We start from the raw sequence: 22379 nt of genomic DNA, 5'->3' as shown, positions 1-22379 counted from the left end.
AGTGAAATGTTAACAGCGAGATAAAATAAACTTAAGATATGCCCACAGTTTTCTGTTGTCACAGAAAGTAAACAGAAGTAGAGTTCAAAAACAGCATTCTCTAATACTATGAGTCAGAGGCAGAGTTCATTTTCTTTCCTATGACATATATTTCGGAGCCTCAGTGGTCCTATTTTGCAAAAGATAAGTTAAAACAGCCACACAATATGTGGTTGTATTTAAATTACTGTATCAAGACCCTCTGACTGGTATTTCTGCTTGCTTCTTAGTTTCCATGTTGTTGATTTGTAAACTAGAGCGTTGTCTAGATTATTTCATGTTGAACTTCATTATCATTGTAGTGTGTGCGTATTGATCTATAATCATTGACTCAGCTTACCTACTTCAATTATTAGCTTGCTGCACACTTTATTAATACTTAATTTCAGACTGTGGTACTTCTGTTGTTATCTTGTTTGTGTGACATTGTGCCTGATTATTATTAATTGAAGGCTGGTGCCTTAAAGGAAAATGAAATAGCTAAATATCTTAGTCAGGGATTGAATTGGTGGCCTTCCAAAAATTGCTAGAACATAGCTTCCCATCATCTTTGATAACTGTTACCAAAGTTGAGAGGTTTTAAATCCAGTATCATATGAAAAATCAGACTGTCCTGTCCTGCTTGCTTAGTAATTTCTACATTGATTTTTAGTTTAAGAGTTGTAAAATTTAGTGGCATCATAGATTTAGTGGCATCTGTCTATGTAATCACCTGAAAACAGAGATTGGATACAGTGGGCAAATAGATATTCTATGGACTTGCGAGATGGGCCTTATTAAACCCAACTTGGCTATGATTTAGTAAACTATATATAATACCAAAGAGAAGAGAGCAAGTTAGCTCTTGGGAGAAATTTGCAGATCCTAAAAACTATCTCTAATTATTTGCTATGTGTTTGTGTTTAGATGTTGAAAGATATAAAGAAGGAGAAGGTTTTGCTCCGTCGGAAATCAGAGCTTCCTCAGGATGTCTACACCATAAAGGCTTTGGAAGCACACAAGAGAGCAGAAGAATTTCTCACCTCAAGCCAGGAGGCACTCTGACGGGCTAGGGGGACCCTGGAGGGTACACAGAAATGCACTTTGTTCTAACATATAGCTAGGGAATGAACATGGTGACCTGTGCCTGTCCTCCACTCCATTCTCATTCTTTCAGGTTCAATTTGATTTTACATTGTACCTCATATCCCACCACACTTTCACTTACTCCTGCTTTAAATATTTTTAAGGCTGTGTTTTGTGTGCACGTGTGATGGGAGCCTAGGAACCTGTGAGAATATCATTCCATTGCAAGGAACATCCTACGTTCCTGAATTTGTAAAAAAGAATTCTGCAGTCCCAGGACCAAGGCATTGGGAAATTATCTGTTTTATCAGTCATCCAGAGCCCTTGACTGATGTCCTCTTTCCACCTATCCCACAACCGTGTGGGTCTGCATAGTGTAAATTTTATGTTCTATTGATTAAACAGGTCATTATAGGCCATTTTCTCTTGGGAATAATGTGATATATCCCTCCCATAAGACTTAGAATAAATAGCTAATCCGATGGAGACTGCAGCTGTGTTTGGTCATTATGAGTAAGGGTGATAATGTACATCCCCCTCCCTGAAATTGTGTTTGCATTACCAGCCATGCATAATTCCAAATCCAGTGATTTAGATAATGCTTTCAAGGAATTTCATCTTCCAAATAGAGGCTTGCAGTTGATCTATGTGCCTGGCAGCTATTGTGCAGCTGCTGCATGAATGTGTTATTTGAGTCTTGCTTTCTGCCTATCTTTGTTAGAACTGGAGGGAGAGTCACTGTTAAGCACATTCTCTACTAATGCCAACTTTCCTTTCAGCTGTTGGGTTTTAGGCTCTGGCAAATCTTAAGATAGCTTTATGCATTTTGCATATTGAGAATCATAGGCAAAATTAAATAAATAATGCAGGAAACTCCAATTTCCATTTATCAACTGAGCTAGTCTTTCCCAATTAACTCCTCTCCCTGTTCTAAATTTCTACTCCCAGTCTCTCAGCTAGCATGGTTTTATTTTCAGTGTTTACATGGTTTCCAGCTGTTCTGGTCCCATTCGTCAGTTCAAAAAACCCGACATCAAGAAGTAGCAGAAATTCACTTTAGGGAATGCAGAAATTTGAAGTATTCAGATTTCTTTTAAGTATGGGTAACCAGAATATAAGTGTTACATTTATTTAATAGCTTCTCATAGTTGAAAAGCTGCTGTCTTAATTTGGATCATGGAAATCACAGAAGGGGAAGCCTTCGCTATCCTTTGATTAGAGATCTTGTGCTCTACCTTTGGAAAAATTGTTTCTAATGAAATTTTTCCCCAGATTTGGGGTTTTATCCATATATTGCTCATTTAGAGGCCCCATTATTGGGAAGCGGTGGAATATCAGAAAATAATTATTTTGAATTGGACTGTGAGGCTTTTTTCATGTTCTTGTTTAAATCTCCATGTTTGTGATGTAATTTTGTCTTGTCTACTTACTTATACCATTCTGTTTCCACTGTAACTTTAAGGACTTGATTGAAGTTTATTTGTAGCATATTTCATTTCAATATTCACCGATTTTACCTCTTCAGAAATATCTTTTAACTCTTAAAAAACTGAAATTTAAAAAGTGGACATTTGCCAATTTTCCATACTGATACTCAAGCCACAGGCTGGGTACCTATATCATGCTATTCTTTTAAACCATGGATTATTGAATAAATCACAGTGCCTGGGCTTACCCATCATTCAAGCCAAACAAATTTCAGTCTGATACGTTCCTCTTCAGTATTCTTCTCTGTGGAATTCTTCATTTTTCCACCATTTTTGTCCCTTTACTAACAGTCCATCAGCATTCCGTGATCATTAAGCATGCCCAAGCTTCACTGGCCTATTTCTGGAGTTCTCACAAGCTTTTTTTCCTCCCCTGGAGCATTATTACTTTGACAACCCTTATTTTGTGCATGGTAGTATTTTAACTACATGAGGACAGGCACTTTTGAGACCAACATTAGAATATATGATGATGCTAACCTCCACTGTCTGCTGTCAAAATACTTTCAATATCTGTTGTTCAAGATGCTCTGTCTGGCTGTAGTTTCTCATACTAATAGGAACATCTTGTAATCCTCCTGCAAGGTACCAGTGGAAGAAAGTTAAACAGGAACTTATAACTGATTTGCAAGATGTCCCTGATGGTTCAGTGACAGAATCAAACAAAAACAGGGCTTCACTTAGTAGCTTGCACATTCAGCCACTGGTTTTCCAAAGTGTGGTTTAGCTGTGGGAGGAACAAAAGAAAAGCTGGAGCTCCCTAGCACCAAGATGTGGTTGTCTGCTTATCTATTCCTTTCAAGGTTGGGCTCTGTAAATGAGAAGGACCATACGAAATTATCCTTCATTACCCCTATGTATGCTACACAGCACTTCTATGCCTGTTACAGTTTTGCATAGGTGAAGCAGGGCTGTAATTGAGCATCATATGCTGTACACTTAGATGTAAATATAGGCTTTGTCTAATCTTTGGGATCAGGGAACTTGTGTTTGGGACCTAATATTAAAATTTAGTTTGCTGCCAATTCATTTGAGTGTCCTATATATCTATCAGAGAAGCTGTATGTAAAGAGGTAAAAAAAAATCACACTTCAAACCAAATGAGCACCTCAGCTACACAACTTCCAGTTATGCTCTACCTTAATCTAGCTCTACTTAAAACCCTTGCGTTTGTCCCCATTTCAGCTTTTACCTTCCCTTACTTTTACATGGATAGGGAAGGAGCTGCCTCTTTTGTGTCTTATACAGCCCTTCCCTAGAGGGAGGGGGAAAGCAACTAAATGATGCGTTCACTCCCTGGACACAAGTATTAAGCTGCTTTACAACTCATTATGTACATATGGTGTACTTTATTTTCAGTAGAGTATTACATAGTATGACAGTGTTGGATTTTGTACAGATGTCCCTGTATGTACAGAACTAAATAAAATGGATCTCTTGAAAAGATGATACACTGGACTGCACCTCATGGCCACATTTAGCTCTTTAGCCCATGTCTCACAATAGATAGTGGGGAAGAGGAGAAAGAACAGACTAAACACATATCCAAAAGGCTTACTTCTTCTCCGTTTTAAGAAAACAGCCTCATACTAACCACCACTAAGCATTTACAACTATGTATTACAGACAACTGATGAATTTTTTCCAGTTGTACCAAATGAATTGATAGGTTTAGTGCTGAAGAAAGATGAAATAACTACCTAACCACTTTAGAAAAAGATAGTTTAAAGTAGATTAGCTCCAGTTAAGCTGTTTTCTTTGTAGGCAAGAAGCTCATTTCCATTCAGGCTTGAAGCCATTCTGACTTTGTCTGTCTTGCAGTGTTCGTTGCACCATATCCTGCCACTGCTCATCTGATATCTCATTGGCCCATGCAGGAATGCTCAGTGTAGGCAGCTTGATTCCAGCCATGGTCCGTTTCACTAATTCCACATGTTCTAGAACAAAAAAAAAGGCAGAGGATGAGAAATAATCCCCAAGTATGACCGTCCTTGAGATTGTTCATATAGTTTCAATCTAAATGGATAAAGGAGTAAATCACCCACACTGTCAAGCAAACAAAAGGTTTTTTTATTATTTTACTATGCATCAAACATATATGTCTCAAAAAACCATACACCATCCTGAATGGAATGTTCTACAGTTTAAAATTCTGTCATTCAACATAAATTAAATAAACTAGTCTGAGGAACTGGAGGGCCAGTGATCTTAAAAGAGCAAAATAGTTATATAACACGAATAAGCAGCCTGTTGTTTGCATGCTGCTATGAAAACACTATTTATTCTGCTAGTTACAATAATCTCAATTGCTAAAGGATTTGAACAGCTGGAGATGAAGTGACATAACAGCATACAAGACAATTTGCTTACGTTAAACCCCATATGATAGTTGGGTTAGGATGGTATACAATCCTATTCTGTGGCTGACCTCAAGGCAAGGGAAAGAATTCTTATCCTGTTAATGGCTATGGTTTCCATAGGCCCGCGGTGGCAAACCTATGGCACGCTTGCCATAGGTGGCACGCAGAGCCCTGTCTGTGGGCACGCGCACCGTCGCCCCAGTCCTAGGCCTTCAGCTGGGTTTTATAAAACATTTTCACTGTAGGCCTCTGCCACTGTGTGCAAAAAAAAGGTTCAATCAATCAATTTCAACTTCTCACGAAAAAAAAGATCTCGCAAAGTTGGAATTGATTGGACTTTTTAGCCCCACCCTGTCTGCCATTACCACCACAGCCACGCCCACCCAATTGGCCACACCCACCCAATGGGTCACGCTCACTCAGCACCCGACGATACATGTGGGTTTTGGGTTGCAGTTTGAGCACTTGGTCTCTAAAAGGTTTGCCATTACTGCCATAGGCTATTAAGCCTGTAATTTTGTTTCCAAATCAAACAAATAATAATAGATGGCAAGCCACCACAAAAGTAGATGGGTTACACACTGGATAGTAGCTTCACATATATCAACATGGCATAGTTTATTTTTAGTACTGGACAACTACAATTAACTATATTAACAGACAATCCTACAAAGCACGTGGCAGAGTTTTTAGACCATCCTAAACTAAAACTTAAAACACTACAGCTTAATGTGACGTGTAAATCTACACACAAACATACCAACACTGCAGGATGAAGTGAGAAGAAATCAGGTTTACACATGGACTAGTTCTAGATTGATAATGTCTACATTTAATTTACAGAATTGTAGAGACGGAGTTCCTCTTGGCTGGAGAGGAAAAACTGATAGGTGATACTGATGAAGTAAGAACTGCAGCTTTTTATATGCATGGAGATAAAATACTATAATGTGGCAGACTATCTGCATCAAATGTCTTAAATAAAGTTAGAAATATCCCTATACAATCTATCAGCTCAGAAGGTTGGAAGTTTTGTTATATTACCTGGATCCATGGGTATGGAGTTGTGACTGCTTTGAGCTACAAGTCTCTCCTCTTCTTCATTATCACTTTCAATGGGTGGGTCAGGCAGATGTAGTCTCATTGCCTACATGATACACAGGGCCATTAAAATCAATCAAAATGTAAAGATACATGCATTAATTTTCTCCTGGTAGCATTACTCCCATATAGTGTGTTTGAAACAAAACTGCCACCTGAAGTCGCTGATTGATGTCAAGGGCTGGCTCTGTGCTAGTTGCTGTTAATTCATGTGTTGTTGGTCCCTGATCCGGTTCTTGGTTCAGTGGCTGATATACATAGCCATTATTGATACCCTCTTCCTCCTCCTCTGGTTCTTCACTACTCCATTCGCCAACAGGATCAAGAATTCCATCAGATGATTCTTGAAGCCCCAGCTCCTCATGCTCATTTGGACAGATCCTCTCTGGACCCATTCTCTGTGTAACTACTGTCTCTAAGGCCATGCAACTGGATCTGTACCGAAAAAAGAAACTTGATCTCAGCACCTGGCATCACAAAAGTAGTGAATGTAAAAAAGAAAACTAGGAAAGAGTGTAGGGAACCAAGAGATGTCAAATTTTGTCCCAGCAGATTCCATTCTGAATTACCGCACATAATTATTATGCTTAAGTACTACTTGGTACAGTAGGTATTTAGCATTATTTTCAGAAACTCTGCTTCTGTCATTGGTGAAACTTTTACTTTGTTACCTATGACAATTTTACACATGCAAAGCTATAGTAGTTAACCATTGTTTATTTAATAAATTGCAATAAGCAAGGTTCACATATACCAGACATGTCAAACTCGCGACATCACGTGACATTGCGCAACGTATCAGGACAGTTTTGCCATTGCCGGCAATGGAGTGGGAGCGGCTTCCGCATGACACATTTGGCCCGCAGGCCGGCAGTTTGACACCCCTGACATAGGCCAATGCAAAACCAAATAAACCACATTATAGCTTCATGCAGCATATGATTGCAGCCTCTAATAAAATCAATAGTCCTGCCAAACCTGTGATATCATTCTAAGCAAACTCTTGATCAGAATATCAAAGTTTAGTTTTTCAGCTGACGGAATGTAACCATTACAGATAATTTATTAAGTTTCAGATTTTAACCTATGAGAAAATAAGTACACATGAATAGGGACAGAATAAAACCTGTCCTATTTACTATGGTAACTAGAGTAGCACCTATGTCAATATCTCTCAATATACTCTATTTTCCTATTCCATGTTAGAAAATAGGTGCAAATCATCCTGTAGAAAAATGGTGAAAACCCCAGATAAAAGACACTGATCAGCATAAAATTTTCTTAAAACCTCAGCAGTAGCTAGCAAAGCCAAAACAATTTTAAAATACATCTATATAAAATTATTGCATAAAATATCCTGCAAATTCAAAGCAGCAAAATCCATAGTTACCATGTAATTATAAAATAGACTCAGTTTACTCCGTTCTATATTTTAATATGCTAAAGATATAATTAACTTTTCAATACATTAATATTTCTCTCCTTGTTCTCAGCAACCTTGTTTAGCCTACAAGGGTAGAACTAGACCAAAGCCTATTTCTAGCAGCTAATGGACGTCCACAAGCACCATTTAAACGAAATAATCCCTACCTAAAAATAGAATAAATATATTTTACCACTGACAGTCTCCTTTCCCACAACTTATTCATTTTTAATAGCAGCCCAACCGATGGCAATTATTGCAGCCTGTGGCGATTTCTTTAGTTTAACTATAGGCAGTGTGAAGTCATTTATTTGGAGGTCCTCGAATTCAGCCGAACTGATTATTCCGAATTAAATGGGCAAGAGAAAGCCACAAATCGAACCCGTGATACGCAGTTTTATACCTCTTTACTCGCTCTTTTTTATCTTAATCGAAGAGTCTAATCTACCTTTCAGGGTTGCCCTAGTTATTAAAACAAGGTCACACACGAGAGAATCTTTTTGATCTTTAAAATTGCCCTCGATATTCCCTTAGGATAACCTCCATTTGCAACATCTCCTGCTCGTCCCATTTCACGCTGTACAAACAGGCGACATAAATACTCCCTCTTGCACCTGCTAGGAAGTGCTGTCGGCAATCACCATTACCACCACTACAGAATCTTCTATCCTCACCAAGAGAAATTGCACCCTCGTTATAAAACCGAACTAAAAGATCTTCCACGGCCTCACCCCCCCCCCGGAAGCAAAACTCATCCGGCCATGGAGAAACTCGTCATAGCTAAGCGCGGCTGGAGAGTTCGTAACTATGACGACGCAAGCCAACGCTGCACGATGAAGAGACTTGACAACGTCGTTCCCCAGGTCTAGCTCCGCCCTTCTCACGACAGTGTAGCCTGCAAAAATTCTCCGATAGGTGCTTTACCTCTAATCAGTGCTGCAGAAAAGAAATTTTTTTTTAAAAAAAAAAAAACCATCTCCGCTAGTCTGTATAGCAGCTAGTCTGTATTAGAAGCCCAGGGCAAACTATTTCCCGAGATCACATTGGAAAGATGAATTATTTAGCTTCCCTTTTCCCTGATGAAAAACATAAGCTTTGTGCTGCAAAACATAACTGTTCTTTTAAAGCAGGGGTCTTCAAACTTGGCCCTTTTATGACTTGTGGACTTCAACTCCCAGAATTCCTCAGCCAGCTTTGCTGGCTGAGGAATTCTGGGAGTTGAAGTCCACAAGTCATAAAAGGGCCAAGTTTGAAGACCCCTGTTTTAAAGGCACCAGAGGGGAAGCTTTATGATTCAGCTGCCAGCTTGGGAGGCAGAACCTGTGCATCAGACCACAAGGCACAGGTTGTTGGCCTATGATCATTTCAATAGGCTACATAAATTTCAAAGTGTATTTGATTTGGAACTCTATTATTAGGTACTACTATCTTATTTATCACTGAGAAAAAGTAAAGGGGGCTTATTTTTCAGCCACCTTAAAAGTATACGTCTCTCAAAATAATTACGTAATAATACCTTGATGCTATAATAGTGACACAACAACAAAAATAAATTTTAAAAACCCTAGTTAATAACATCCAGTCCAGATGTTAGTAAAATTAATGCAAAGCTGCAAATGGTTAAGGCCTAGGCCCATGTTCAACATCCAACCCAGTGATGCCCTCGATGTGATGTCCCGTTGCCTGGAAGCGGTACAGATTTGGATGGGAGAAAACAGGCTTCGACTCAACCCGGCCAAGACTGAGTGGCTGTACATACCGTCATCTCGTTTAGTCCAAGAGGTTCCATCTTTGACTATAGGAGGAGAGATGTTACCTCCCATTGATAGAGCACGCAATCTGGGCGTCCTCCTAGATTCACGACTCAGTTTTGAAGATCATATTGGAGTCGTGGCTAGGGGGGCATTTGCACAGATTCGCCTTATATACCAATTGCGCCCCTTTTTGGACCGAGATGCCCTACGTACAGTCACCCACGCACTCGTTACCTCCCGTATAGATTACTGTAATGCTCTCTACATGGGCTGCCCTTGAAGACCACCCGGAGGCTTCAGCTGGTGCAGAATGCAGCTGCACAGGTTGTGATGGGAGCACTCCGATACTCCCATATTACACCCCTCCTGCGTGAGCTGCATTGGCTACCAGTTGCCCTCCGGGTGAGATTTAAGGTGCTGGTACTTACCTTTAAAGCCCTACATGGCTTAGGCCCGGGATACTTGCAGGACCATCTGCTGCCGGGAACAAATTCCCATCGTCCAGTACGCTCACACAGAGAAGGCCTCCTCAGGGTACCATCAGCTAGGCAATGTCGGCTGGCGACCCCCAGGGGGAGGGCCTTCTCTGTGGGAGCGCCAGCCCTATGGAATCAGCTCCCCCCTGAGCTTCGGATGGCCCAAAATCTCCAATCCTTTCGCCGCGGCCTCAAAACACTCCTGTTCCACCAGGCTGACCTGGACTGACAGGCATTTTAATTAATTATATTTAGAATTTTTAATTTATTTTTTAATTTTTAATTTTAATTTATTGCACAGATGATTTTAATTTTATTTTTATCTTGAATTCTGTACTTATTATATGTTTTGTTGTTAGCCGCCTTGAGTCCTTCGGGAGATAGGGCGGGATATAAATCCCATAAATAAATAAATAAATAAATAAATAAATAAATAAATAAATAAATAAATAAATAAATAAACATATGCATAATATTGTCGTAGATTTGTCAATAAGGAGAAATAAAAATCCCACATTTCTACTCTCACTTAAAAACAAAATTAAACCGGATTAAAATGTCAGCTTCTCTTTCATCAGTTCTTAACCATTATATTTGTACAACACATCCACTGCCTAATTTTGTGTGACTAATCCATATTAAATGCCCAAACTTGAAATGTATACAATTGTAATGTTTAAATGGGACGGGATATTACAAGTAATAGAATGTCTCTACCCTTTCACAGGAATCTATTAAAACAAGATTAGACAAATCAGTTGGCTACCGCCTCCCCCTCTTTTAAAATCTCAAGGGAAGAGGGAAGGTCCAACGCTCACTGTTCTAAGTCTAATTGTTCTTTTGCTTAACAATTTCATTGGTTGAAGATCATCTTCATTCAATGATGACAGTTTAAAGAGCGATAAGTGGGTGGATTCCCCATCTTTTCAAATAGCATATGTGAGGAGAGAAACATCTCTCTCTCTCCCCCCCCCCGCACCATATGCGCTTGAAATCTTCTCTCGCGCAACCTTTACGCTTCAAACTACGCGCAAAAGTAGAACACTACATTTCCCAAGCTCCCTTAGCGAGTGGGACAACCCTCCCGCGCTTACGCGCCGATGCTGGACTCAGGCTGGGCCTGGATGAGGGAGAGGGAAAAGACAAGAGATTGAGTCGCCTGAGGAGAAAACTGGACTTATCCGGGCCGTTAGAGCGGGTATGACCCTTCGGGGCCGCAGGTCGGCCCCGCTTCCCTCTCTCCCGGGCAGGTAATGAGCGAAAATGAGCTCCTTCCGAGCCGCTGCTGAGGAGAACGCGGGTCCACCAGGGTTCTGCCGCGGGGCAGGTGGGCAAGAGGCGCGTTGGGGGGCGCTGGGCATTGAAGGGGCAATCAGAGATCGTGGCTACGCTCGGCGGGATGTGAGGACAGCCGAATCCTCGTGGCCGTCAGGTACTGGGCTGGCGGTGGAGGCCCGCCTCCAGGGAAAAAGAACACGCATGCCGATATAAAAGGGACACCAGACCACTGAGGGGTGTGACAGGACAGGCACCCTTTGTGAGCACTGAGAATCCTAAACTGGAGTCTTAAAGGAGGCATCTTGGCCTTATTTTTCCTGGCCCTTTCCAGATAGCCCGAACTGGAGCTCCCGGCATGTGCCCTCGAGGGTCACGTGTCCTGGCTGAGGTGGAATATCAAACATCCCCTCATAAATCAAGGTATGAAGTACCCAACGTCGGAATTATTTTGCGAAATAGAATATGGAAATACTTCATACACACAAAGACGAATAAAATAACGATAAAAGAAAATCACTGTTGGCCAGTGATGTCAGCTATAGGAGATGCCTGTTGTGGGGAAAATCAGTTCTTAGATGAGTGGAATCAGTTAAATCCAGTTTGATATACAGAGATATAAGGTTAGTTTTTTTTTAATCTTATTACAACAATCCCATAGATTTATTTAGAATTTGTGTACGTACATAGGCAATGTTTTCCTTTTGGCATCTGACATTCCCAAACTGCCACCTCCTCTTGATTTATGGGAGATGTTTTCTTCCCTGTTTTATTTTTCCCCCCTTTATTCCTCCCTTTTGGTTTCCGAAGGAGGACAGGCACAGGAAGTATGAACTCCATTACCTATATTAGTAACTTGATTTCCTTTATGAGTATGTATGCGTTACCTATAGTAACTTGAGATCCTTCGCCTATGAATATGTAAGCTTACATTATCTGTTACTTATGCATTAGTCTCTCCTGCCCTTCTGAGATGTATGATTATGAGAAAATCTGCTCTTTTAGGTCATATAAATATTTTGTACATTCTCAGACAAAGCAGGTCTGCAAACCTAGATGTTTAAGTATCTTATTAATTTTCTGAAATTTGGGAATGGGCTACAGTGATAAAGCTATACATATGTAATGTCCATGTAAGTGCAAGTGCAGATGAACAAATATAAAAATTGGTTCACAGTTTGCAGTTTAAGAAAAACCAAACGATGCGTGTGCAAATTATTGCTATATTTCTAGCTGAAGCCAAATAACATATCTAATATAAATATTTGCACTTCTTTATTTTTTTTATTTAAATGAAAGCATAAATTGATTTCCATTACCTGTGGAAAACAGAATCCAACAACAGTGTTTTGGATATCTTTGTTTTGCTGAAAGTAGAATTCCTTGAAAGACGTTCTTCTAGAAAGTATTTTATTAATTTCCATTTTCCCCTGAGATTTTTTCTGTTCATTATAATCTGCTGTGGAGCTAATAATAACATTAATATATTTTTATTTCATGCTGTGTAGTAGTTTGTTTATAATTGTGGAACTTTTGACTATGTTTACATCTGGTTTTCCCTGCTTCTTATTGTAAGTTTGTGTGATACATTGTTAAGGAAAATTGCAATATAGTTGAAATGCCAAACTATTCATCCTAGTGCTTTGCTGAGTTGGATTTGAATGAGAATTTGGGACAAAAAGTACTTTTAGAATAAGAATGTTTCTTTAGTAAGCCATATATGTGTTTGTATATACATATATATATCCACATACATACATACACACTTCCACTAAGAATTGTTGTACAAAGTAGTCAAGAATTTTTCATTGAGAAATTTCAGTACAGAAATATAGTATCAGTTGACATTCTTATTTTATTTGGTTTTTTTTAATGTAAATGAAATGTTAATATATATTGCAAGTCCATGTATGATATGCCATACACTAAATTAATAATCAGTTGACTGTACATGTTCTCATTTAATAACCATTCAGCAACTGTTTGAACAAGAGAGACTTACGACTGGTCTTTATAGTTGCGGCCATTGCAGGGTCCCCATAGTCATGTGACCTTGATTCAGATGCTTAGCAACTGCTTTACAATCACAACATTCCAATATTCTGCAGTCACTTGATCACCATTTGTGACCTTTAGTGCCAGATTCTGAGAAGTCAAGTTAATGGGGAAGCTGGCAGGATATTGCAAATGGTGACTCCACGATGCTGCAGCCATCACCTAACAACAGCAACTGAGAATGCTTGAACTGCCTTTTCCAATCATGTTGCTTAGCAATGGAGTTCTCTATCTCAATTATCATTGGTAAGCAAGGACTGCCTGTAATAATGTACAGCAATATTGGGAATATTAATGCTGCTTTCTATGGAAGGTTAGATTGGTCTCGGAAATATTGATTTTTGATCTACAGTATTATAGTCAATCCTCTTCATGGATTATTGCCTTGTCGTGGCAAAGGGACTTGCGTAATTCAATGAAGCTATGAGCTATGCCATGCAGGGCCACCCAAGACGGAGAGGTCATAGCAGAGAGTTGGCAACCCACTCCAGTATCTTTGCCATGAAAGCCCCATGGACAGTACCAAAAGGAAAAAAAGATACGATGCTGGAAGATGAGCCCCTCAGGTCAGAAGGCATCCAATATGCTACTGGGGAAGAGCAGAGGGCTAATACTAGTAGCGCCAGAAAGAATGAAGCGACTGGGCCAAAGCCGAAAGGACGCTCAGCTGTGGATGTATCTGGTGGTGAAAGGAAAGTCCGATGCTGTAATGACTTTTTCTCCATAGGAACCTGGAATGTAAGATCCATGAATCAAGGAAAGCTGGATGTGGTCAAACAAGAGATGACAAGACTGAACATCGACATCTTAGGAATCAGCGAACTAAAATGGACAGGAATGGGTGAATTTAATTCAGATGACCATCGGGTATGCTACTGCGGGCAAGAATCCCTCAGAAGAAATGGAGTAGCCTTCATAGTCAATAAAAGAGTAGGAAAAGCAATACTGGGATACAATCCCCCAAATGACAGAATGATCTCAGTTCGAATCCAAGGCAAACCATTCAATATCACAGTAGTCCAAGTCTGTGCCCCAACCACCGGTGCTGAAGAGGATGAAATCAGCATTGTGGTTGCCCTCAGGGGGCCGGGTGGGTGTGGCCAGGGTGGGCATGGCCTACTGGGTGGGCGTGGCTAGAGTGCGTATGGCCTACTGGGTGAGCGTGGCCAGCTCTACATCGTTGGTGCCTATGGGGTGCCTATGGGGGCCTGGGCAGGAGTGGGACAGACCTGAGGGTCTCTGGCAGAAGGAGGGTCTCTGGGCCAGGGCCAAGGCAGTGGGGGCCGTTCCCTCACTGTTTCCAGGATGGCTTCGCGGGCCACATGAAACCACTTCACGGGCCGGATCCGGCCCCCGGGCCTTGTGTTTGACATGTCTGCTTTAAATTATGGTGCTGGAGAAGACTCCTGCGAGTCCCCTGGACTGCAAGGCGATCCAACTGGTCAGTCCTAGAGGAGATCAACCCTGACTGCTCTTTAGAAAGTCAGATCCTGAAGTTGAAACTCAAATACTTTGGCCACCTAATGAGAAGGAAGGACTCACTGGAGAAGAGCCTAATGCTGGGAAAGATTGAGGGCAAGAGAAGAAAGGGAAGACAGAGAATGAGGTGGCTGGATGGAGCCACTGAAGCAGTAGGCGTGAGCCTAAATGGACTCCAGATGGCCTGGAGGAACCTTGTCCATGGGGTCGCAATGGGTCGGACACGACTTCGCAACTAACAGCAACATTATAGTCAATCTTGTCTATTGAAGAAAATCAGGGTCAGTAATTTGAGACATCAGTATGTTGTCCCTGACTAAATTGTATAAAAATTATGCTGTTTTGAAAAATTCTATATTTTAAAAATTTATGCCAGAAGAGATAATGGTAGATAATTTGTACTTTGTGCACCCATGGGCAGCTCAATCTAAAGCTATCTTTTGAAAGTTTTTGCAACCTATTGCCTGGTTAAGCAAAATCATGGTTATATTGGTAGGACTGGAGTGAATTTGAGGGCTATTTTATGAGGAGAGGCAATGGCTAATTGAATTTAAACAAGTGCTTCTATGTTTGTCTCAGTGGCAGTGGCTACTTTTTTACACAGTTGTTCAGATAGTGATGTTGAGCAGAGATCCCCAACCTTTTGGGCATCAGGGACCGGTTCAATGAAGAGAGTTTTTTCCACAGACCAGAGGGGGCATGGTTTCATGTTTACGTTTACGTTTACGTTTTATTTAATTTATATACCGCCCTTCTCCCTGGGGACTCAGGGCGGTTCACAGGGCATATAAATAAAAATACAATACTATACAAAAGTTAAAACAGAGATTAAATCAATGCCCAATTAAAAAACAATAATACAATCTAAAATAACAATTTAAAACCCAGCTCCCCCATCAGGCCAGACCGGCCAATTCAAACAAATGGGTCTTCAGACCACGACGGAAAGTTCGGAGGTCCGATGCCGTCCGGAGCTCCACCGGCAGTTGGTTCCACAAAGCCGGGGCACCCACAGAGAAGGCTCTCCCCCTGGGGGCCGCCAGTCGGCATTCCCTGACCGGAGGCACCCTGAGGAGGCCCTCTCTGTGGGAACGCACAGGGCGGAGGGGAGTTGAAGCCGGCAGCAGGTGGTCCCCGAGGTACCCCGGACCCATGCCATGTAGGGACTTAAAGATCATAACCAAGACCTTGAACCTCACCCGGAAGACAACTGGTAACCAATGCAGCTCGCGGAGCAAAGGTGTAACATGGGAGTACCGGGAAACTCCCAAGACAACTCTCGCGGCCGCATTCTGTACCAGTTGGAGCCTCCGAGTGGTCTTCAAGGGAAGCCCCATGTAGAGAGCATTACAGTAGTCAAGGCGAGAGGCCACGAGCGCATGAGTGACCGTGCACAGGGCATCCCGGTCCAGATAGGGCCGCAACTGGCGCACCAGGCGAACCTGGGCAAAAGCCCCCCTAGTCACGGCCACCACATGATCTTCTAGGGTAAGCCGTGAATCTAGGAGGACTCCCAAGTTGCGAGCCCTATCCACGGGGGGTAAGAGCTCACCCCCCATAGAAAGAGATGGAACATGTTCTACCTGCATCCGGCAGATGGGGGCTTCGCTTGTTTCTGCGGACTGATTTCTGGCATGCCGCAGCCTGGTGCTGGTCCATGGTGCAGGGGTTGAGGATCCGTAATGTAGAGTTTCTAACTTGTTTATTATTTCATTTTATTGAAAATTTTTAGGAAAATGTGTATATATCTGTCTTGTTTTTAATTAAGCAGCTGGATGATATGTAAGCTTAATATATGAATATATAAATATATTTAAATCTATTTAAAATCTATAAGGGGACAGCACTGTATATGGAATAATAATATAATTATAATTATATAATTTGAGATTTTCTGATATAAACTTGATATTCTCATTGAATAAATTAAATATATATAAATTAAATCAGGCTCCAGAATGTCACTTGGCAGTACTTCCAAGCTGAATTCTTTACTGTTTCATACTTATAGATAAAAACTAGTCAGACTGAAGACTCTGTTACCTGCAACTACAATATACTCTCTGAACTATTACAGGGAGGCTGTTTTCAGTCTCTTTCTCTCACACATTTCTGGGCTGAGTTGCTGTTACTGGAGTGCACCCCTTCCCTCCTGGGGATCCACCTCTTTACTACTTTTCATCACATAGTGCTTGCTTAACAACTGCTGTATTTAGTGACCATTTGAACCTACAATGGCACTGAAAACATAGCTTTGCAGTTGTTCCTCAAACTTGCAACAGTCACAGTATCCTGTGGTCACACGATCACCACTTTGCAAGCTTCACAGCTAGCTTTCAACAAGCAAAATCAGTTGAGAAATCAGCAGTAATTTGTAAGTTGTGGTCACATGGTGTTGTACTTCATCACCACAGCAGAACTGACATAAGTCTGTTTCAGTCTTGTGATATTTCAGTTAATGACTGCATCGCTTAGCTACGAAGTTGCCAGTCCCAATTTCATTAGTTAAGTCAGGACGACCTGTTAGCATACTCTACTATCATGACACAATAGCTGAAAGCCAATGACGATATTTTCATCCTATTAAAAGGATATTGGTAGCAGCTAATTCTAACAAGTTATGTGACTATTATATGAGAACCAATTGAAGTTTTTCTGTAATTTTTTAGAGCAGCCTAATATACAATAGATTGCTGTAATTAAAACTTGATGTTCTGATAGCTTTGAAAATTCCTAGGAAGTTTTTGAGCAATATTCTTCAAACTTGGGAAATTTAAGATTTAAGATGGATTTCAACTTCCATTGACTGGTTGGGGAATGCTGAAAATTGAAGTCCACACAGTTTAAAAAACTGTTCTAGAGCATTCACTTACTGCTGATGACAGAATGACCACATAACAAATAGATAAAGAGGCCAAAAAGGGATAAAACCCATAGTTCCATTGCATATATTAGTGTTGTTTAAGGAGAATAAGTATTTGACTGGCAGTTATTAGTATTATATTTTTATCCTCTCTTTAAAACATATTTGGTTGTTTCACAATGGCAAACCTCTAAAAAAATCCTGCTTATTATTTTCCTCGTAAAAATAACCCTGTCAGGTTGGTTAGGATCAGAGAGACTAACTGACCCAAAGTCACCCAACCAGCTTTCATGCCTGAGGCTTAGAATTCACTTGGTTTCTAGACTAGTACCTTAACTAGTACATCAAACTGATTCTCTCTTCTCATCGGAAGCTAGAATAACTTTATGAGATAAGAAGTGGCTAGATAGATTTGGTGAAGGCAGCCTGTGAGCATAGCTTGCTGTATACCTTTTGTTGTTAACTCAGCTTATATAACTTGTGGTGTGTGAACTTTCCTTTTGTTTGCCTTTCTGCATCTGGCATTCTTATTAGGTTTTGACAGTTTTTGTTTTTTGTGATATGCCATTTTAATGATATTTCACTAAAGGGAGACACTGAATCAGAAAAGAGGATTAAAAGACCTGTGATCTGTTGTCATAAAATCTGTCACTTTTCAACCAGTGGCAAAAGGAAATTAAAGGTACTTGCAAGGATAGAACATCAATAATTGTAGAGAGGCCACATGACAGCAGCTGATCTTAGATCTTATTCTGAATGCAATATTGGCAGTATTTGGGGGGAAGTGAAGACTTTACATTGACAACTTTGTGATGCACTGGTTTCACTTTACAATATGAATGGGGATACAATAGCCAAACAGTCACAAGTCAGGTTGTGCAAACTTTCAGATGCATTTCCAGTGTGGAAACGAGAAATAGTGTTTTATACAAGGAATTAGCTTAATTAGTATATTCAAGAGTGAAAAACTATTGAGGGATCAGAGACTATACTGCAACCACACAATACTTAGAAGTTTGCAAGGAGGCCTTCTGCAGACCATGATTTAACTGAAAGAGAAGCTTTATTTTGTTGTTTGGATTTTAAACTCTGAGAATGGAACTAGAAGGCCTCAAGAAAGCAAACTACTTTTAGTCCTACTTGAAAATCATCTAACTCCTTCTATAAAGACCCAAAACAATACCACAAAAATTCCCAGAAGCCTTCTACTCCCAATTACCCTCACATTTTTCTTTGGAACATTATCTCTGAGAAAACTACAAATGAGGTAACAAATCGTTTGGTTTGTTCTATATGGATATGCTAAAATACTGCAATAATTGTCCTTCCATAGTAGATTTGACAACATGTAAATGATTTTCATAAGCCATCTTAAAACTTAATGGAAATAAAGAAGCATCCCATTCTTAGAACTGTGATATAGTACTCTAATTCAAATATGTGGTGAGCCTATGCTGTCTTCATTTGTAGTTACTGCACTAAAAAGGATATTGTAGAATAAAAATAAAACAAGAAAGCAACCTTTGCGATTAGTGGTTTGGAGTAGCTTCTTATGAAGTATATTACAGTAGTTGGAGCTTTTAGCTGGGAATAACAGAATGTGAGATATGTAAAATCATACACGGCATAGGCCAGTGTTGGCAAATTGGGTTCAGCATGTCAAAAGTTCAGAAAATGCCTAACTTGATTCTGCTGACATGTAACCCCCTCCCCCTGAACAAAAGCGAAACATTTATAAATTCATTTATTTTATTTTTTTAAAAAATACAGTCCAATCATGTGTAATCCCCAGGATCTGCTCTGCATCACTTACCTTCAGGCAGTGTTCCCTTTCTTTTAACCGGCTTAACTCTGGGTCACATGAGGCCTTCATTCCTGAAGTGGTTTCAGAGAATGCTCTTCTGCAGCCTTTGCAGCTTCCAAAAACCAGGCAAAAGCATGCTTAATTCTTGCACAATTTTCAGAGGGTTTGGAGGGACTGTGAGAGCACAACCCACTTGTGCAACCTCTGGAGGTTGCACGAGAACACACCCCATTCTCACGTGGCCTCCACAGTGAATGGGGCATACTTTTGTCAAGTGTTGACTAATGCTGCTGTGTCATCCAAAACATGGCATGTCACCTTTGATATATGTGTCATAGCTTTGCCATCGCTGGTTATACTACAGGTGAGAGAAGAAGAAAAAACTTTCTACTAATAAATAAAAGTCTAGAATTTATTGTTAGCAATTCTGCAAACTACAGTATCAGTGTAAGCTAATAAGTGAAAATTATTTAATGTCTCTTGAATCAGTAATATGCCTTAAATGGATACTTGACTATTGTGTGTCACAGTGCTGGATTAGATCTGCCTATAGCCTACCCCAGGAAGACTGCTCTGATTTTATAAGAGCGATAGCATAAAAGTAAGCCCTTGTTTGTTGTTTCTCAGGAGTCTTCTAGACGTTCACAAATTTTCTTCCTTGCTTTATAAGTGACTTATGCTAGCTAGCTATCCTTCTAGAATTGTTAGAACTGAACCTCATCGCAGATTGTCACTAACTAGGCTTCTGTAGATACTGGCTTCTATCCTGCTCTCTTGAAATAATTAGCCAGAAAATAAATCAGGAGTCAGGAGTGCAAAAAAAGGGATCAGATAGTTATACTTATGAATGTAATAGTGGATTGTGCCTAAAATAGAACAGTCAGCATGGACTGTTTCAACCTGTCTGGAGCTATTTTTAATACTCTAACCATGTGGTAAAACCACAACCTTTCACATTTTATATCTGGAACAACTAAGGCAACAGCATGGTAGGGAATTTATATATCACTGAACATAATTGAGAGATTAAGGTATTTTAAAGGAGAGGTTTGTTACTGCTGCAAATTATTAATAATATCAAAATTGTTTATCCCCGTTGGTCTAAAATATAACTGAGTTAATATTAAATGCTAGAACTGAAAATTTACATGCTTAGAACTTGCCAGATTGTTTAAATTATGCCAGAAGAAGCCAGACTGTTTAAATTAAGTTACATATTTGTACTTTTACTATGTATTACTTTTATTTTGATTTCTTCTGTATCTTCCTGGAGTTGAAAAATCAATTATAAAATGTAATAATACCAAGTTCATTTTGTTTGGTTTTATTTATTTTGTAGAACTGGGGGGGGGTTGGTTACAACTTTTAGTGTCTATATTCCTATATACAAAATTAAGATTTTAAGGTCATTGAAAAAAGTTCCTACCATCTTGTATTTTTTAAAGCATCAAGAATATTGTTGCTACTGTATGACCTGAGAAATATGCTGAGCACTTCAGGTTTGAGTAACATTTCTAAATGTTGCAACAACCAAATTCTTTTTTGGTGTGGGATTATGATGGGTATAGCTGAAAGCAGTTTTGGAAACTTCATACTCAATCTTAAATAGAATTAATTTTTCAAACTTACTATGTAACCAAAACTGATTTATTTGTAACATCACTTTCTCTCAATTGAACATGTAATTGAGCATAATTAACATTTATGTTCTCAGGTGGACTAAATAATTAACTTAAATTGTCAGCATTCCAAATAATTTATAATATTGGGGCAATACAGATATTATGATAAGTGTACATTTCCTGCTAATTTCCAGTTTTGATCAGGAGACGCTGAACAAGCTTGGGAATGACATCTACAGTGGGACAAAAAAAGTATTTAGTCAGCCACCAGTTGTGCAAGTTCTCCCACTTAAAAAGATGAGAGAGGCCTGTAATTTTCATCATAGGTATACCTCAACTATGAGAGACAAAACGGGGGGAAAGAATCCAGGAAATCACATTGTAGGATTTCTAATGAATTAATTCGTACATTCCTCGGTAAAATAAGTATTTGGTCACCTACAAACAAGCAAGATTTCTGGCTCTCACAGACCTGTAACTTCTTCTTTAAGAGGCTCCTCTGTCCTCCACTTGTTACCTGTATGAATGGCACCTGGTTGAACTTGTTATCAGTATAAAAGACACCAGTCCACAACCTCAAACAGTCACACTCCAAACTCCACTATGGCCAAGACCAAAGAGCTGTCGAACGACACCAGAAACAAAATTGTAGACCTGCACCATGCTGGGAAGACTGAATTTGCAATAGGCAAGCAGCTTGGTGTGAAGAAATCAACTGTGGGAGCAATTATTAGAAAATGAAAGACATACAAGACCACTGATAATCTCCCTCGTTCTGGGGCTCCACGCAAGATCTCACCCTGTGGGGTCAAAATGATCACAAGAACGGTGAGCAAAAATCCCAGAACCACACGGGGGGACATAGTGAATGACCTGCAGAGAGCTGGGACCAAAGTAACAAAGGCTACCATCAGTAACACACTACGCCGCCAGGGACTCAAATCCTGCAGTGCCAGATGTGTCCCCCTGCTTAAGCCAGTACATGTCCGGGGCCGTCTGAAGTTTGCTAGAGAGCATTTGGATGATCCAGAACAGGATTGGGAGAATGTCATATGGTCAGATGAAACCAAAGTAGAACTTTTTGGTAAACTCGTTGTGTTTGGAGGAGAAAGAATGCTGAGTTGCATCCAAAGAACACCATACCTACTGTGAAGCATGGGGGTGGAAACATCATGCTTTGGGGCTGTTTTTCTGTAAAGGGACCAGGACGACTGATCCGTGTAAAGGAAAGAATGAATGGGGCCATGTATCGTGAGATTTTGAGTGAAAACCTCCTTCCATCAGCAAGGGCATTGACGATGAAACGTGGCTGGGTCTTTCAGCATGACAATGATCCCAAACACACTGCCTGGGCAACGAAGGAGTGGCTTCGTAAGAAGAATTTCAAGGTCCTGGAGTGGCCTAGCCAGTCTCCAGATCTCAACCCCATAGAAAACCTTTGGAGGGAGTTGAAAGTCTGTGTTGCCCAGCGACAGCTCCAAAACATCACTGCTCTAGAGAAGATCTGCATGGAGGAATGGGCCAAAATACCAGCAACAGTGTGTGCAAACCTTGTGAAGACTTACAGAAAACGTTT

General features: G+C 40.2%; 3 protein-coding genes across 8 annotated transcripts in view; 2 read left to right on the top strand and 1 right to left on the bottom strand.

The window, feature by feature from the left end:
• PPP2R5D (protein phosphatase 2 regulatory subunit B'delta) overlaps window positions 1-3117 on the top strand; it is a 55618-nt gene extending 52501 nt beyond the window's left edge. The window contains exon 16 of the mRNA XM_083350030.1: window positions 946-3117. Within this exon, the coding sequence (XP_083206156.1) occupies window positions 946-1083 (138 nt within the window). The 3' untranslated portion in view covers window positions 1084-3117. The remainder of the gene's footprint in view (window positions 1-945) is intronic.
• Window positions 1103-8248, bottom strand: MEA1 (male-enhanced antigen 1). 3 transcript variants are annotated; one of them, XM_083350034.1, is made up of 4 exons: window positions 8150-8248; window positions 6208-6487; window positions 5996-6098; window positions 1103-4528 (listed from the first exon to the last, which is right to left on the bottom strand). In XM_083350034.1, the coding sequence occupies exons 2-4, from the start codon at window positions 6475-6477 to the stop codon at window positions 4365-4367; spliced, it is 537 nt and encodes a 178-aa protein (XP_083206160.1). In that variant the 5' UTR covers window positions 6478-6487; window positions 8150-8248; the 3' UTR covers window positions 1103-4364. The 3 variants fall into 3 exon arrangements, with proteins under 3 accessions (XP_083206160.1, XP_083206159.1, XP_083206161.1); XM_083350033.1 differs by having other exon boundaries at window positions 8090-8211; XM_083350035.1 differs by having other exon boundaries at window positions 8126-8211.
• A 2576-nt stretch (window positions 8249-10824) lies between these two features.
• The window catches only part of KLHDC3 (kelch domain containing 3), a 52345-nt gene continuing 40790 nt past the window's right edge, over window positions 10825-22379 (top strand). Inside the window, exon 1 of one of the 4 annotated variants that reach the window (XM_083357817.1) lies at window positions 10825-10955. The gene's annotated coding sequence lies outside the window, so the exon portion shown is untranslated. The other 3 variants (XM_083357818.1, XM_083357820.1, XM_083357819.1) reach the window with 3 other exon arrangements.

This window comes from Vipera ursinii, assembly GCF_947247035.1.
Source record: "Vipera ursinii genome assembly, chromosome: 1".
Taxonomy (NCBI): Eukaryota; Metazoa; Chordata; class Lepidosauria; order Squamata; family Viperidae; genus Vipera; species Vipera ursinii.
Note: the sequence above shows the minus strand (reverse complement) of the source record. Positions and strands in the feature narration are given on the sequence as shown.